At 50.5% G+C, this 16334-nt stretch overlaps 1 protein-coding gene across 8 annotated transcripts in view; it reads right to left on the reverse strand.

Moving 5' to 3' along the window:
• Positions 1-6193: 6193 nt before the first annotated feature.
• The window catches only part of Banp (BTG3 associated nuclear protein), a 78527-nt gene continuing 68386 nt past the window's right edge, over positions 6194-16334 (reverse strand). For 5 of the 8 annotated variants that reach the window (XM_057753592.1, XM_057753591.1, XM_057753590.1 and 2 more), the window contains 3 exons: positions 11974-12099; positions 8632-8775; positions 6194-6755 (listed from right to left, as the gene is read on the reverse strand). In XM_057753592.1, coding sequence (XP_057609575.1) covers positions 6684-6755; positions 8632-8775; positions 11974-12099 — 342 coding nt within the window. In that variant the 3' untranslated portion in view covers positions 6194-6683. The remainder of the gene's footprint in view (positions 6756-8631; positions 8776-11973; positions 12100-16334) is intronic. The other 3 variants (XM_057753595.1, XM_057753594.1, XM_057753593.1) reach the window with 1 other exon arrangement.

The raw sequence follows: 16334 nt of genomic DNA on the forward strand, positions 1-16334 counted from the left end.
GTGACCCAGCCTCATGATCTGCTTAGATTTTAAATGTCACCTGAGTAAGGAAAGACAGTGACCACAAATCCAATGAGCAGTCACGGGCCTAATCTGATTATCCATGAAACCTCCATGCACAAGGGACATGCATGGGACCCACATTCAGCTCAGGAAGACTTTAAGGTACCATTGAACCTACACATCACCTGCCAGGCTGTAAGGTGAGGCCCATGGAAAGGACAGGAAAAGCAGCGAATCCCCAACTTTCCCGGGAAGGTGCACTAGTCACCATGTGACACTTGGGCCAAGGCCTCGTCTCCAGCTCTTTGGAGCCACTTATGGACAAAGAGGCCCCACTGCACCAGGGTTTGTGACCTCAGTCTTGAAAGTATGAAAGTCAGGCAGTTTTCCTCCCATCACGCAGCAATGTTCCTTCCTCCGGGGTAATCATGACCTTGGCTCACTTGCTTCCTCAGCCGCTATCCTGGCCCATCCATCATCTCCTGTCTGCTGGGTGTGATGGTCTCAGATAAAACTCGATGGGGCTACATTGCCAGCAATCCATCATCCATCCTATCCTCCTGGGTGCCAGATATATGTTGACAGTCTGATCTGACTCCAGGGGACAAGAGATTGAGATGGGTGCTGATGCAGCCCTCGGGCTTCTACTAGCAGCTCCTCATCTTCTCCCCTGCTCGGTGCAGGGCCCTCAGCTCTATGCCCTCCCCATTCCCCTTGTCTGATTGACCCATGTCCAGGCTGTGGCCCGTGCCTGCTGTTTGCTAGAGGGAACGGGGTGGGCAGGCGGCTGTGGGAGCAGAGGGAGGGAGATGGCATGGTGAGGCAGAACGGCGGCATTTTTTTTTCCTGATTCGGTAGAATGTGTTGGCACTGTGATGGTGGAGCAGCCTAGGGCAAGAGAACAGCAGTAGACACGTAGCCAGTTAGCGTGTTTCCCCCGCAACTCACAGGGGTGGGGTAGGTAAAAGTCTTTCTCTAACCTGACAGTATTAGCAGGGTAGGGTATAAACCAAGGGTCTGGGGTCAAGGCTACACATGACTGGAGGTCACTGTGCCTGTGCCAACAATTTCCTGTAGCACCTTATATACCTTCAATGACATTCATTTCTTGGCACTATGATTCAAAGATACTTTATATTTTACAGACAGGGTCTTGCTGTATAGCCCAGGAGTCTCAAATGCCCAATCGCCTGCCTCAACCTCCTGAGAGCTGCGATAGCAGGCAAGTACCAGCACACCAGCTAAGGCTATCTTAATGATGGCTTTTATTTTGAAATGCCCACTGACAGAAGGTAGAAACAGTAATATTGAGAATGTTGATTTCTGACCCATTAATTTATCTCTGGGAGTTACTGATACTCTAGATTTCATCTTTGGCAATGACCTGGAATTTTCTAGAATTGTCTGCAAATGAGTTCTGCTTTTTCCTGAGCCTCCTGTTGGTTTTCTTCACCTACATACACCTGCACACAGATGTTACCAGGCCTGCTTCTTTTCTTTTTTTCTTTTTTTTTTTTTTTGGTTTTTCGAGACAGGGTTTCTCTGTGGTTTTGGAGCCTGTCCTGGAACTAGCTCTTGTAGACCAGGCTGGTCTCGACCTCACAGAGATCCGCCTGCCTCTGCCTCCCAAGTGCTGGGATTAAACCAGGCCTGTTTCTGATCAAAGAGTAAGGTCCCCATGCTGTGAGCTCCAGGTTTTGGTGAAAACCCTCAGCGAAGTAAAGGAAGTTCTTTCTGCTTCTAGAATGTCTGGGTTTCTCTAGTGTTTTAAGTGGATGCTATTTTTTTTTTTAAAGCAGCTTCTGCTGAGGGGGTCTCATGACCTGTCCATGATCTAACACCAGATACCAAGCCAAGTCAAATCAGAGTGCACTTGTGCAGGGGACGCCATGTGGCTGTGATGAGCACCTGGGGGGGCTGAGTCACTCTGCTCATCTGACTTAGACAATGAGTTAGAACGCTCATCGGGACAGCAAACAACACACACGCAGAACCCCCGTGAGTGTCCTCCACCTGGTGGAATTTGATTCGCTAACCTCTGGCCGTGTCTTGCAATTGTGAATGAGGACGATTACTCTAAGTTTCTTTCTCTACTGACCTCAGCTCTGCAAGTCAAAGACGTACCTGCCTCCTAAGTGTGGGGAGTGCACTGTCTCCTACTTTCTGCTGGACGGAGAACAGGACGTCCCCACGTCGTCCACTCAGGAGAACACACTTCCTCCTGGGTATTTTCTTCCCCACTCAGCAATCCCCCCTCCTCTGCCAGGCTGGCTCACCTGCCACTACAGCGGGTATCTCTCCTTCTGTTTGTCGGTTGTCTAGCTGCAGAATCACCACTTGGTTTCATTGCTTAAATCCTCCACAAGGCCTTGATCTCTGCAGAGTTATTTTAAGGCCGCCTGCGGTGACCGCAGCATCTGCCTCTCTGGTCTGTTTCTGTTGTCTACCGCTGCCTGGGGCTTTCCTTTGCCCTTCACTGCTTGTCTGCGAAAGTGCCTGTGGATAGAACCTGACATTCTCCTCCTCCCAAAAGGATTTGCACTCATTCCCACCAGGCTGCTGGGGACACCAGCAGTCTCGGCCACGCGGGCCAGCCTATTATCAGCAACTGAGACGATACAAGTTAGCTGAGGGGCTGCCCTGAAAGCCAGGTGTGCCCCACCAGAACCCACCCAGGGGAAAAGGGTCCACTGGGGCCTGGACGTTTTGCTGTTTGGTCCCAATGCTTGCTCGACGAGCTGTGCAGGTGGTGAGGCCCCCCATCCACTTAGGCCTGAGAGGCCGCCCAGCCCCACAGAAAAGTGACTTCCATCGGGCCCAACTCCCGAGTGTCCTTTCCTCACCGGAGCCTCCCTCCCTCCAGTGCTCCAACTGTTCTTTCAGGGGCTCCACTATCACCATGCCACTCCCTGTGCCCGGTCCCTTCTTGGGACCGGCTGGGAATTTCTTCTGGTTGTAATGCTCTCTACCCTATCCGTTTGGAAGTGATACTCTCTCCTGTCATAGTGACAGCTCCGACGACTAAGGAATGTCTGTCCCATCTTGTATTTTCTGCCCAGACTTCCTCATTCTGCCTGTAGCATGTGCTGTTTGGACAAAAGACACAGCTCTCTTCTCTGCCACCACTTCGTTAGTCTGCCCACAAGGGTGCTACTTTGCTCTTCCCATGTCTGGCACCCTGCTCCTTCTGTCACGGGAGCCCCTGCAGTACAGAGATGTTGGCAAACAGCTTCTGTCCTGTATGTCTGGTAGCACACCAAAAGAGAGTGTGGCACTGCCAGGTGTAGTCTGTGGTGCTCCTCCTACCGGCAATGACTGCAGTTAATACAACAGCGAGGCCATATTGTCTCAGTCCACGCTACACGTGACAATCCAGCTTGTCAGCGACTGCAGGGAGCTACCTGCTCCTCCTCTCTGCCCGAGTCTCCTAGGGCACTGTCATCTCTGTCTGAAGGTGATCAGTCACCGGCTGGGGAAGAGTCATCCCTGTGCCAGCAGAGCTCTGGGCTCTGACCCTGCCCTCCCTAGGAATCACTAGTCCGCCCTCTACGGAGACTGAATAAGCCATCCGGCTTTCCTCCGGCTTTCCGTCTCACCTGGCTACTCAGTGCTAATTAACCCTGCCGTTATGCAGAGTAACCAAGGTTTTGGGCATCTTCATCTGCCACATGGCAAAGCTTTCCAAATCCAAGTTCAGGGGCTATTTGTCACCGGTTTCTTATGGATGCCTTTAATCAGATCAGCTGCAAATTTGCTGAAAGTGTCTGTAACCATTAACAAGTGAATTTTACACAGCATTTTCTGCTTAAAATAACCATATGGTTATATTACCATTGAAACAATGTATCAAGCAGCCATGTGTGAACCCAACTCAATCTGGGGTGGGGTGGCACATCACTTAATGCCACTGTTCATGCTTGTGGGTCGCTCAGACCCTCACAAGCAACACTCTTCTCCTTCCTTCTTCTCTCCTACCTCACCCCAGTCTAGTGCCAAGGTCTTAGATGCCATCCCATCTGTCCTTTCCCAATCCATCGATACAGTTCTGAAACTGCCTCATTTCCCAGTGCTTGTGGACACCCCCAGAGACGACTAGGTCGTTTTTGGCTGATTATACCAGGAGCTTATCAACTGTTTCAACATGTGTACAAATGGAATCCTCTAAGTACAATCTTCCCACAGCACCGAACACAGACTCAATTCTCCACCCCAAGTTTGTCTTTAGATTTTTCTCAGCAGGCCTGATAAATATTCCACATGTTTTGACATCTCAATCTGGCATTCAGTGAAGACTATCTTCACGAGTCCATTGTTATTTACTTGACCTGTGGGATTTTTTTTTCCTTGTTAAAATGTACCTTAGCTCCATTTGGCCAGAGAACACACAACATGGCTCAGAGTCTGTGACAGGTTGAGTTCTTCAGCAACTCCAGAGTACACCTGAGAATACACCTTTCTCAAGCTGCTGGCTGATGTTCTACAAGGTCAAGACCAGAGCTATAAGCCACCCGAGCAGGCTCTCTAGTCTTTACAATTAACTATGCATCAGGCTTCTATGTGGTTTTCAGATACTGGAGGATTACAATTGCAATGCCTCTCGTAGTCTTTCTTCAAGTCAGTAAAGTACTTTTAAATAATTCACTCTCTTCTTGCCTGTCCTCAGTCACATTTGATCTCTTTAATATCAGAGTCAACTGTATACAGATCACTTCAGATCCATTTCTAGTCCATGTGGTTCGGTGCTCTCTCGCTCAGAGAACCCCATCAGTGTCCATTTTTCTAGTCTTGAAAATCCCCTAGAACTGCCTTTCCGGGGGCCATCTCCAGCACATAGCCTCAAATTTTATGTTTTTGCCAAATGTGATCCATTTATCAAAAATAATCTTGAGCTATAAGGAACACCAAACATTTCACTTGAGTGACTAATCCAGTGACCTGGTGTACAGGACAAAACAACTGTCACCCAATGCAGGTCATTTTCACCACCCTGTTAGAGCACACTGTCCTCATGTGGGACTCCCACCAGCCCTCTCTTCAGATCCCGACAATGTGTTTCTATCAATCTGTCCATCCACGTCATCTTCCAGTAAGTACTCTTTTACCTCTGGCTTCTTTCACTCACTAATGTTTTCAAAGTGTGGGCCAGAGTGCCAATCCCGTGGCGGCTGAGAAGCCCACTGTATCCAGAGGTATGCCTTTGCCCATGTGTTCACATACCAGACCTCTAGGCTATTTCCACTTCAGGCTGTCATGAACAGGGCCATCGTGAACGTGCACACATAGGTGTATGTAAACACAGGGTACTATTCCTGGGATTACAATTGTGGGGTCATGTGGAACACTGTCACTAGTTTTCAGAACATGTTTTCTGGCTATCTGACTCTGCTGAAAGCAATTACCTCCCAGCACTCTGGCTTCAAGGATTCAAGTCTGCTGCCATCTTACATTCTGCATGTCTGGGTGTATAGCACGCTTCTCACAGCAGGTGTTTTCCTCTCTGGATCCTTCTGGAGGCATTCTTCTGTTCTCCATTCTTGTCTGGGATCCTGCCCAGATGTGTTACATAGGTGTATAACCTCCAGCCTCCACGCCTTTACCTATATTCCCCACACAGGGCCATCTTCAGCAGTGGCCAGTCTCCTATGAGGATGGTCACAAACCACATCAAATTGTCTATTCCAGAGAGCTGCTCACCTCTGTTACCTCAGCATGATTAACCAGCCCAAGAATTCAGAATGCGGTGGTTTGAGACAGAGGCATGGTCATTTGGGACAGAAATTTTGGAGTCTTCCCAGGAACGGCGCGAGTGTGGCACTGTCAGTCAGTAAGGACAACTCAACTGGCGTTCACAAGCCACTGGTGTGACTCTTTGGAACTGCTTTCTCTGCAGAGGCATGGCCTTTTCCACGGGGCATTCTCCCAGGACCCCTGGGGTTGCACCGTATGGAGCCTAAGCATTCAAAGAGGACAGGCTGGAGTGACCTTGCCTTAGACAGCTCCACCAAGATAAAATGGGAGCCAGCTGCCCCAAGGGGTACCCACAGGTCTTGCTCCCTAGCAGTGAGGCCAGAGCAGGAATTCCCTGGTAGCACGGACCTAGAAATGAGTAAGCTTCCCAGTACCCATCCTGGGAATGGGCAACCTGCAGACATCCTCTCATGGTGCAAGCACACTGAGCCTCTGTGGCCATAAATACACTTTATTTCATTAGAAATGCATAACTACACTGTGGAGCACTCCCCTAGCAGCGGCCCACAGGGCTCCAGCATTGGCAGCTGGCTCCAACACCTACGTCGGGACCCTGGAGGGAGCACACGGTCAAGGCTCCTTCTACTCCACAGTTGTGTTTCTGTTGTGTGTGGTTTGGGTTTTTTTTTTTTCCATTTTCTTTTTTGTTATAAACACCATAGTAAATTAAAAAAAGCTGTTTAAACAAAATATTATAGTTCTTGTTTTTCTGAATGTACTCAACACGTTCTGCACTAGGCTTCTCCTCCAGAGACCAGCAGTGGGACTCAATCCTGAGGCGCCTTCCAGCAGGGGGTGGCCAGGACCCTTCCCCAGGAGGAGGAGCTCTCTTGTGCCCTGCAGGATCCGCAGTTACCCTGCTGTCGCAGGAGAGCAGGGCACAGGGAGGATCCGTGAGCAGCTGTGGGGCGGGGCTCCTACAGCGCCTGGTCTCACTGGATCTGGATGGCTCCATGCTCAAGCTGCACTTCGGGCTGCAGAGTAGGCTGCAACGCTTCAGTCGTCTGCAAGGCGGGGGACAAAAGAAAGCTGTTCTAGAAAAACACAGCAGCACATTGTGAAGCAAGCTACTTGTGTGTTAGCAGCACCACAACTTCACATACAAGCAGAAAACACACGCGTGTCAGAAGCTCCATGTGTGCCAGTTGACCCCTGGCCTGATGGGAAACAAGCAGACCTCACACCTGCCCAGGAGAACGTGGGCTACTGGGGCCAGACTGCTGCCAACTTTCCACCCTTACCTCAAGGTGCCCAGAGAAACAACTCGGATTAGCCATGCCATGTTCCTAACCCAACATATTTGCCTAGAATGTCAGGGTCACGCTGACTTCCTACAGAAACTGCCCCAGTGTTCTAAAGGGGCATCTTGGGACAGCTTAAAGACATGGCACCGGTCAGTGATGTACATTAGAAAAACTATGCAGTCACCCTTTCAAGGCGCGAACTTGAACCCTGGAATGAGTCACTGATCTTCCATCTCAGTCGAACTGCAGGGGCACGGTGCCGAAGGGTAAGTTCCCTGGGCTTTGACGCTAAGTCAGAAACGGGGTCTGCACCACATGAGTCTCACAGCTACATCCCCACAGCACTGGCATCCGACAGCTCTTACTGTACATCTTAAGTCTCTGGTTTGTAAAGACAAAAGACTTAACATACTGTCTCCTTTAAGAAGGGAGGAGAGGAGCTGGGTGCAGTGGCGCACACCTTTAATTCCTGCACTAAGGAGGCAGAGGCAGGCGGATCTCTGTGAGTTGAAGGCCAGCCTGGTCTACATAGTGAGACCTTGTCTCGGAAGGAAAAAAGATGGTTTGTTTCCTCTCCCCAATGGGGACGGCATGGCTGAGACTGTGTTCAGCTCACTTCTTTTAAAAAACTAAATAAATAAACAGAAAAGGGAGGAGAGGAAGAGGATTACAGTCCGAGAGGAAGGCTCTGGACTGCAGGAGCCTTCTATGAAGCTCTGTGCTCAGGAGGCAGAAGAGACCCTGCAGCTTTATCAGAAGTTTGCACAAGTGAGATCAAGTGGGAATCTGTGTATCGGGCTGAAGGGACCAGTCTCTTGAGGCTTGACGGGGATTATGGCTGAGGCCTGCAGACTGGGAGGCCTTCACCTTGGCCCAAGTTCCTTCTCTGAGAACCTGGAAGAGTCATTCCTAGGCTTTCAGAGAAGAAACCCCACAGTGCCCTCTCCTAGGATGCCTGGTCTGGCAGCTCCATAAGCCCTACCAATTCCTGAGGCAGACAGGCCTCAACAGCTCCTGGAAGAAGTAAAATCATGATCGACCTACGACCAAGGCCTGTCTCTCAGGCTTGGGGGACCAGAAACTTCTGTGAAAGACTACACCAGGCCCATAGCACACCAAGGAAGAAGGCCCTGCCAGAGCCAGCTGGAGGTAGACAGAGGAAGGTAGGAGACCTGGGCACATGACGCAGACTCAGACTGTGTGAGTCTTCTGCCCCTACCACTGGCACCTATCCCGGCTGGACTGAGATCCCATGAACTCATAGCTTCTGGCCTGTGGGATGATCTGCCTGGCAGAGGACTGTGACCTTCAACAGAAGGGGCAATGAGCTCACAGGAAACAGAAGCCCTGACTCTCGGAGGAGGCTCTGCAGAAAGGGGGGAGGCCAGGGCAAGGCAGAGCAGGGCTCTGGTCTAGTTTTAGATCTAGATAAACATTTCCAGACAGGTATCTCAGGTAAGGCTCACACTGCAAACTGCCTTCACATCATGATTTCAGGAGTTTAGAGTTAACAGAAGACCCACACCTGAGCTGGACCTGTGTGCCTCCCTTCAAGGAAGGGTTCCTACCTAGAGGAATAACAGACACAGCCAAGGGCAGCTTATGGAACTGTGCCTAGGAGGGACAGAGGACTCACCTGTGCTGCAGTTGTGTGGTCGCTCACAGGTGCCAGCTGGACGTACTGAACCTGAATGTCACTGCCCTGGAGAGGCGACCCATCTACTCCTGTAGCAGCAGGGTCCGAAGAGGCCACGGCTATGAGCTGAGCACCCTGCAATACCTGGGGTGGGGGACAAAGCCAGGCTGGTCAGTACAGCTTGGGTCAGCAGACCCCCATTCTCTTCTGGTCCAGAAGCAGCAGGAGGCCCCAGGCCCACAGCATGGATTTAAGTGCAATGTAGCCTCACTGCCCACTGCAGAGAGACACCTGGTTAAGTGAGTGTTGAGTTTTTGACTGCCATGAAATCTGCCACATCCACATATAGCCTTCTCGAAACATCCTTGTTACACACAGACATTAGTCTTTTAAAGCCTGTGTAAAAACAAAGAAGCTAGAACTTGAAAAGAGCTGCCCAGAAAAAACTGCACAGTCTCTGAAGACAGCAGGAGCACTTAGCAAACCCCCGGGTGGTGCTTTAAATAGAAAACAAAGGGAGAAGGGAGGGCTGCAGACAGGGCTCAATGGTGCACTGCTTGTGTGCAAGCACGAGGACTTGAGTTTGGACCATCAGCATCCACGCACAAGTCATGAATAGCTGCATATGTCTGTAACCCCCAGCAGGAAGACCGCTGGAGCTAACTCATCAGCCAGCCTAGTCAATACAGTGGGCTCCAGGTTCAGTGAGAAACCTCATCTTAGAGAAAAGCTGAATATAGATGAGGACACCAACATCCACCTCTGCACATGCAAGCCCAGGCACACACACCCACGCATGCACGCAAAGAAAAGAAAGAAGATTAGAGCTACACTATGGCAGGGAGACTGGAAGAGTGACCAGGCTCCTAGGGGGGGTGTGTGACCCAAGAGGACAAGACACCCAGGAGCAAGTCACTACAGAACATAACCTTCCATCCTTTTAGCTATATGCTTCCATCATTCTGACCCTGGCTGACCAAGGACCCTGCCTCAGAATGGATCTGGAGGAGGGGACAGGTCTGGGGTGACTCCATTTATGGCTACCCTTCCTACTGGCTTACTTCCCACAAAGTCCACTTGGTGCTCACACAACTGGTCAGGTGGCACTAGTGAGGCAATGCAGAGCCTCTGTCTGGTCATTCATAGTTGCCAGGAACCAAGGAGTCCTTCATCGGGGCTGTGTACTATTCTAGGAGGGAAGGCCAGAAGTCCCAGACATGAAACTCCAACAAGAAACAGAACTGTCTATAGCAGAGACACCTTTGGCAAGATGGCACACCCATTCTGAAGAACAAAGAAGACAGTATGAGACATGGTTCCCTACAACCAGAGACAACAGGACAAACTCTCCCAGTGAACATCTAAGAAGAGCTGTACTTGTAGACAGTGCTGGCTTGTCTGTCAGGTAACATGTGCCTTTTTAAAGGACACGTGCCAGCCACGTAAGACCAGGGTGTTTTATGCTAATGAGGGTCTGCCACACCAAAATCAACTCAGCTGTCCCCTCAGAAACCCATGCTGGGTGCCACAGTGGCAGTGTCAGGAAGTGGGTATTTCATAAGGGCCTGGCACCTAGTACTCCTCTGGGAGGCGGCCCACCTTCTCCTTGGAGAATACAGTGGCTGCTGGGCCCATCTCACTTCCAGTTTGATTCTGTTCACCTACAGAGGCCCTGAATGACTCTGCTCGGGGGAGCCAAGAGACAACGCAAACAGTGACAGCCTACTGGTCTCTGCACAGATCTGGCCCTCAGGACCCACCTCTCTGGACCCGCCTTTATGTCAACATTTGGGGACAGGAGGACAGTTTGCTTGGCCTCACAGGAGCCATACATCCTGGTTAGCCACTCCGTGGGCCATGGTAACAGGCAGCAGGATGTGCAAAATGAGGGAAAAGCAGGCCTTCAGCCCTCTCCAGATGCTCAAGGTCAGGCTAATTAAAAGGAAAAGGAGTGTGCAAACACAAATCTGTATAACTGGTTTCCAGGCAAGTTCAAACTTCAACATAAACACTTGCTTGGTACTTTAACCAAAAATACCTCAGTGCTGGCACATCTCACATGACTGCCCTGGCACAACTCCTGCACAATGCTACTGCACTCCTGCCCTCTTCAGAGCGAAGCAGGGCAACAGGTGCTCAGTGCCCAACAGCGAGCTGACGGTAAACATACCTTCTTTTAGACAAAGCTTGGCCCCTTTCAGGGGGAAGCCTGAATAGAGTAAAATGATCTGGTTTCTCCAGTCACTGACAGAAACCTCGGGCTTCCTCCTTCCACTCCAACTTACGGTCGGGCTCATTATTCCTGCTCAGAACTACGTTTTTCCAGCACTGTGCTTTGCTTCACTGGACCAAGCAGGTGAACTTTAAACAAAAGCAAGAACTTTATATTTAGGGGAAGAGCAGATGGAGCTCAGGTTCTGGGGACAGCCTTTGGTGGTAGACCCCCCACTGTGTGAGCTGTCCTTGACCTCTCATGGGCAGCCAGGGTAGCTCGGGACCTCACTTCCTCTGCATTTACTCACCCACAGTATCTCCTGTCCTCCCCACTCAGCAGCTCTTGTGGATCTCAGTGGGTCCCGCATGCTCCTGTGCCAACCCTGTACCCCAACAAAACCATGCTCTGCAGAGGGGTGGACTATCCCCACGCACATCTGGTCACAGGAGCTTCCTGCTCTGACTGCAGGAGCATGGGGCCAGACAAAGAGGACAATATCTATGGCCCACTTGTGCCTGGCTGTCTCCCCTGCACTGGCCTAGGTCATCCAGTAGGGTACCAGCTAGAGGCAAGGGGTGGCTCCCGATGTGACCCTTGCACAGCAGAAGCACCAGGCCTCAGAAGGAAGAAAGGGACACTGACAACAGAACTGCTGCAACAGCAGCACGACCTGCTCTGTGGGCTGAGGGCTCCGGGCTCATCAGATGGCCTCTTACTGGCCATTAATCAGTCTATAAGCTTTTATGTCCCATCAATAGTTTCAAGTGTACCTCTACACATGTCTTCATACACATGTGGTCATACATGTGTGCACCTGTTCAGACACCTCATCAGCTCTGCTAAACCCCTAACATGCCCCTCCCCTATGGTGTCTCTGGCTACCAAAGCAAGTTCTTATCCTCAGGTCTCTGTAGGCATGGGCAATAACAGTTATGCGGCAGCCTCTGCAAACCCGGGCTCATAGTGTGTGGCACTGTCTAATTTGCTGTAGGTTCTCAAAGGGCCAGATACCTGTGGTAAGCAGGCCCCGCCTGCTCTCCAGGGTTCTAACCTGACCCTTCTTTTCATGGTCCCTGGAAAACATTGGTCAGGCCACCCACATCTCCCAACAAGAAACACTTACAAACCTGGATCATCTCATTTCCAGCAGGCAGATCAAGTGTGTCTCCTCCCAGAGGCCAAAGCTGGGAGGGATTAGCCTGGGCCACTGAGTCACCGCTGACAGGAATGGGATTCTGGCACAGGCCCCACGACTGGAAGAGATCAGAATGGGGGCTATAGGCTTGGCAGTGACTTGTCAAGCCACAGACCCCACCTTGTGGGGAAGAGGTAGGAAAAGGGGAAGGTGCTAGCACACTGTGGCTGCCTGGTTTGCTATCTCCTGGGAACTCACAAGCCAGGCCACCCTTGAAATCCCAAGTCAGGAGTTATAACATAACCAGTTTCCCCGTCATGTTACACTTTTACAAATTCCTCCATAGTGAGTCTAAGGTAACTGTAGCTGCTTTTAATTATGGAACCTGTTTCCAGAAGGCTCTGCCTGTGTTCACTGCAACAAAGCAGCACCTTCCCTGCTCAGCACCCCAACAGTGCTGTCCTGCCAGCACTGCCAATAAAACCACCTTCTATATGAAACAAGAAGCTGGTCAAATCTGAGGTGCTGTACTGTAAGAAAACATGAATTCACAATATTAAGACAAAGGTGTAACTTCATCAATCAACCAATTAACGGAAGCAAGATTCTCATCTGGAAAAAGTTTAGAAAGTTATGGCTTTCAAAGACTAGAGCTACCAGGCCTGACTTGCAAACTGTCTCCCAGTGAGAAGCCGTGGGACTGGACCCTGGCTATGGGAGCTGACCGTGTCTGTTTCAATTGTGGGGAAGAACTGGTGAGCTGTCACCTTGGCTGGCTGCTGTGAAGAAGAAACTTGAAGATCAAGATCATGTCAAGGGTGCCATCACCATGCTCACAGGGAGGGCACTTGCCTGGGAAGGCCTGGTCATAACTGAACTGTCCAGTTCTGGCCATGTTTCTTAGGCCTGCTCCTGTGTGTCTCTGGTTCACACTCAGGACTTATCATTCTAGTGACCAGTTCTCGTTCAGCAACAGGAGCAGACATGCATCTGCCTCCAGCACCAGAAGAGGGAAAGCTCCAAGGCACATTCCGGGCAGTTACCAAAACAAGCACCTTTCAGCATTATTAGCATGATGGCTAATAATCCTAGCACTCAACAGGGAGAAGCAGGAGATCAGGAGTTTAAAGCCAGTCTTGGCTACTTTAAGGGAGTTTGATGTCAGTCAGAGAGCTACGAGACCACAACAACCCAAGTATGGTTTCACTGGAAATGCTACTCCGGGTGAAGGGTGACAGCCACGAGAACTGACAGGGCAGGGAAAACGACATCTGGCATCTCTCCTTACAAAGGAGGCTGAGGAAGGTCCTAACAACAGCAGAACCCTTGCTCTGTGCCCGACACAGTAATGGTGACTCGAGCACCCAGCAGGTACCTACTACAGTGTTGGAAATGCGTGGTGCCATGTGTTCAGCCCTGTTTAGAGCCCCCCCTCCGCCCCATCACAGCGCTGTGCAGAGTAGCACGGGTGTACTGCAGTGAGCACAGGAAGGCCTGCTGCGCCCCTGATCAACAAGCGACCTGGTCTCTGGCATGTCCTGGCAGTGCTTCAAGAGGACAGTGCAGCTGGAGGTTTGGCTTTAAAGTTAAAGGTTAATTTAATGATGAATGAGAACCGTAAGTCAACTCCCAGCTGCAGGATAGCAAAGATGAGCTTTTGTTGGGTGCCCAGGGTACATTTTGGCTGCCCAAGAAGACTGACGACTCAGTCTGTTCTGGGGAATCCTTGCTGGGGTAGGAAAGAGTCTGACAGGCAGCAAGGCAGGCCACCACAGCATGGCACACGGCACGTTTCCACTCTTCTCCCAATAATGAACTTTCAGGTCCTTCACTCTTCCTGCTCACTTTGCTGGACCAGAGCCCTGATCTGCAGGTTCTCCGAACAGGCTCTGGAATGTGGAGGTGTCTGACTGCAACGAAGTCAGAGCTGGCACCCAGGCCAACAGACAGACCCATCACTTCCATGCAGCCAACCTCCAGTGGACTTCCCAAGGGACAGCACAGACAGGCCAGAGACAGGATAGGGAGCAGGCATGTGCTATACTCTCTGCTTCACTGGTAGCGGCTCCCCTAACACATTTTTGAAGCAGTAACTTTTCAGACATATGGAAATGTGGCAGAGAGCACGAGTTCAGAGCAGGGCACTCAGAGCAGGGAGCATTGTCCTTTGGAGCACACAGCATCTGGTTTTCCTCCATCCACTGCCAATACTGAAGTTCTACTTAAAACCCAACTGAGATAATGCTAAAATCATGCAAGAAGCCCCAGGACCTTTCAGCAATATCTACATACGAAACTGAGTCCCACCAAGAATCTACTAGGAGGCAAAACCAAACTAAAACAAAAGGAAACACTTGTGCCAGGGTCAGACACTCACTCGTGTTGATTAGTGTGTGGCCAGCCTGCCCACAACTGCAGAAAAAGCCCAAGAAGCCTCAACTTGTTTCTCTTACTCACTTTCTCCATCCAGACAAGGGTCTTTCCCCACCTCAAAGGGTGGTTTTCTCCAGAAGAACAATGAGGCGCTAAAGGACAACTATCCAATCACTGACTGCCCAGACTGCAACCATCCACAAACTTTCCAGATATATGAGACATTCCTATGACAAAAGTCAACTTATTCTGCATTGCTGCCCGTCTTCCGTGTGTGTGTGTGTGTGTTGTGTGAGCATGTTGTATGTTGTGTGCCCACGCATGTGCATACAAGTGCACACATGCTTGCCTACAGTCGCACACATTTACCAGCCAAAGATCAATGTGACTTATTTTCCACCTTACTATACTGAGGTGAGATCTCTCATTGAGTCTGGGAACTGTTAATTCAGCAAGCCCAACTGGCCAGTAAGCTCCAGTTATCTGCCTCCCCAGGGCTGGAATCACAGATGTACACTGCCACACCAGGCTTTTTTATGTGGGTGCCGAGGATTGGAACCTAGGTCCTCATGTTTGTGTGGCAAGCACTTTATCAAGTGAGCCATCCCCCCAGCTAATAATAATTTTCTGGTCTCTGTTCTAGTTAAGGGTACTATTGCTATGATGAAACACCACAACCAAAAACAAGTTGGGGAGGAAGGGTTTACTTGGCTTACACTTCCACACTGCAGTCCATTACTGAAGGAAATCAGGACAGGAACTCAAACAGGAATGGAACCTGGATGCAGGAGCTGATGCAGAGGCCATGGAGGGGTGCTGCTACTGGTTTGCTTCCTCTGGCTTGCTCAGCCTGATTTCTTATAGAACTCAGGACTACTAGTCCAAGGGCAGCACCACCCACAATGGGCTGGTCCCTCCCCCAAAAATCACTAATTAAGAAAATGCCTTACAGGCTTGTCTACAGTCTGATCTTATGGTGATTCTAGCTAGCATCAAGTTGACATAAACTTAGTAGCACAGTCATGTAGGCCTGCCTGGTCTTGAGACATGGACAAGAGGGTGCTAGGATTAAAGGCATTCGTACATGCTCAGCTACGGATCCTTTAAGTCCTCTAGGGGAATTCTACCAAACACATGTCCTTGAGTTCGTGTGTGTGTGTTTGTGTGTGTGCGTGCGTGTGTACTGCACGCATGTGTTTGCATGGGAGAGGGTGGTGGCACACACGGTGAGGCCAGAGGAAAGCATCACATGTCCTCCTCCATGGCTCTGTCTCGCGTCACTGAGATAGGGTCTCTCATCAGATGTGAATCTTGCTGCCTTCCTCCCTGGATTTGCACACGACAGAAATGACCCATTCCAGAGACAAGAGTTCAAGTTATAGAGTCACCCACTGAGGAAGCCATGTGCACTCTTCCTTCCTGTCCAAGGCTGGCAGATAAAAGTGCCAAAAGAGTGGACGAGAGGAATGGGCGCCTCTGTGAATAGGGGTCTTGGAGCTGGAGGGAGCTGCATGAAAACACACAGGAAGAGCGCCCTGCTGTGGGAGCAAGTCAAAGCCTAAGACAATATATAGTGGCTTTTTCTGAAGTGTATGTGGAGTATCTCAAATGTCAGAGGATCTCACAGCCCTCCCTGTCCTTCAGCCTAACAAAAACAAAAGAATCAAGATGCCTGGGACAGGAAAGACACTAGAACAGGACTGTGTGAGAAGCAGTCGGGGAGCTTGGGGCCCCAGCTCAGTAACACCTGGGGCTACCTAGGTTGGCGCCACCCAGGACTCTGGGTGCTTAGCACAGATGTTGCCTTGTTTGTCATTCCGAGCTGCATTCTGCATGTTAGGAAACACAGCCCTACGCAGACTCATTTGCCCAAGTTCACAGGGCCAATAAAACCAAATGAACAAAGGAGGCCTTTAAGGCAGTGTCCCAGCCTGCTGTGCTCCATGGCTGGAACCACCACTTGCCTGTGACAGATTCATT

The sequence above is a fragment of the Chionomys nivalis genome, chromosome 21, assembly GCF_950005125.1.
Source record: "Chionomys nivalis chromosome 21, mChiNiv1.1, whole genome shotgun sequence".
NCBI lineage: Eukaryota > Metazoa > Chordata > Mammalia > Rodentia > Cricetidae > Chionomys > Chionomys nivalis.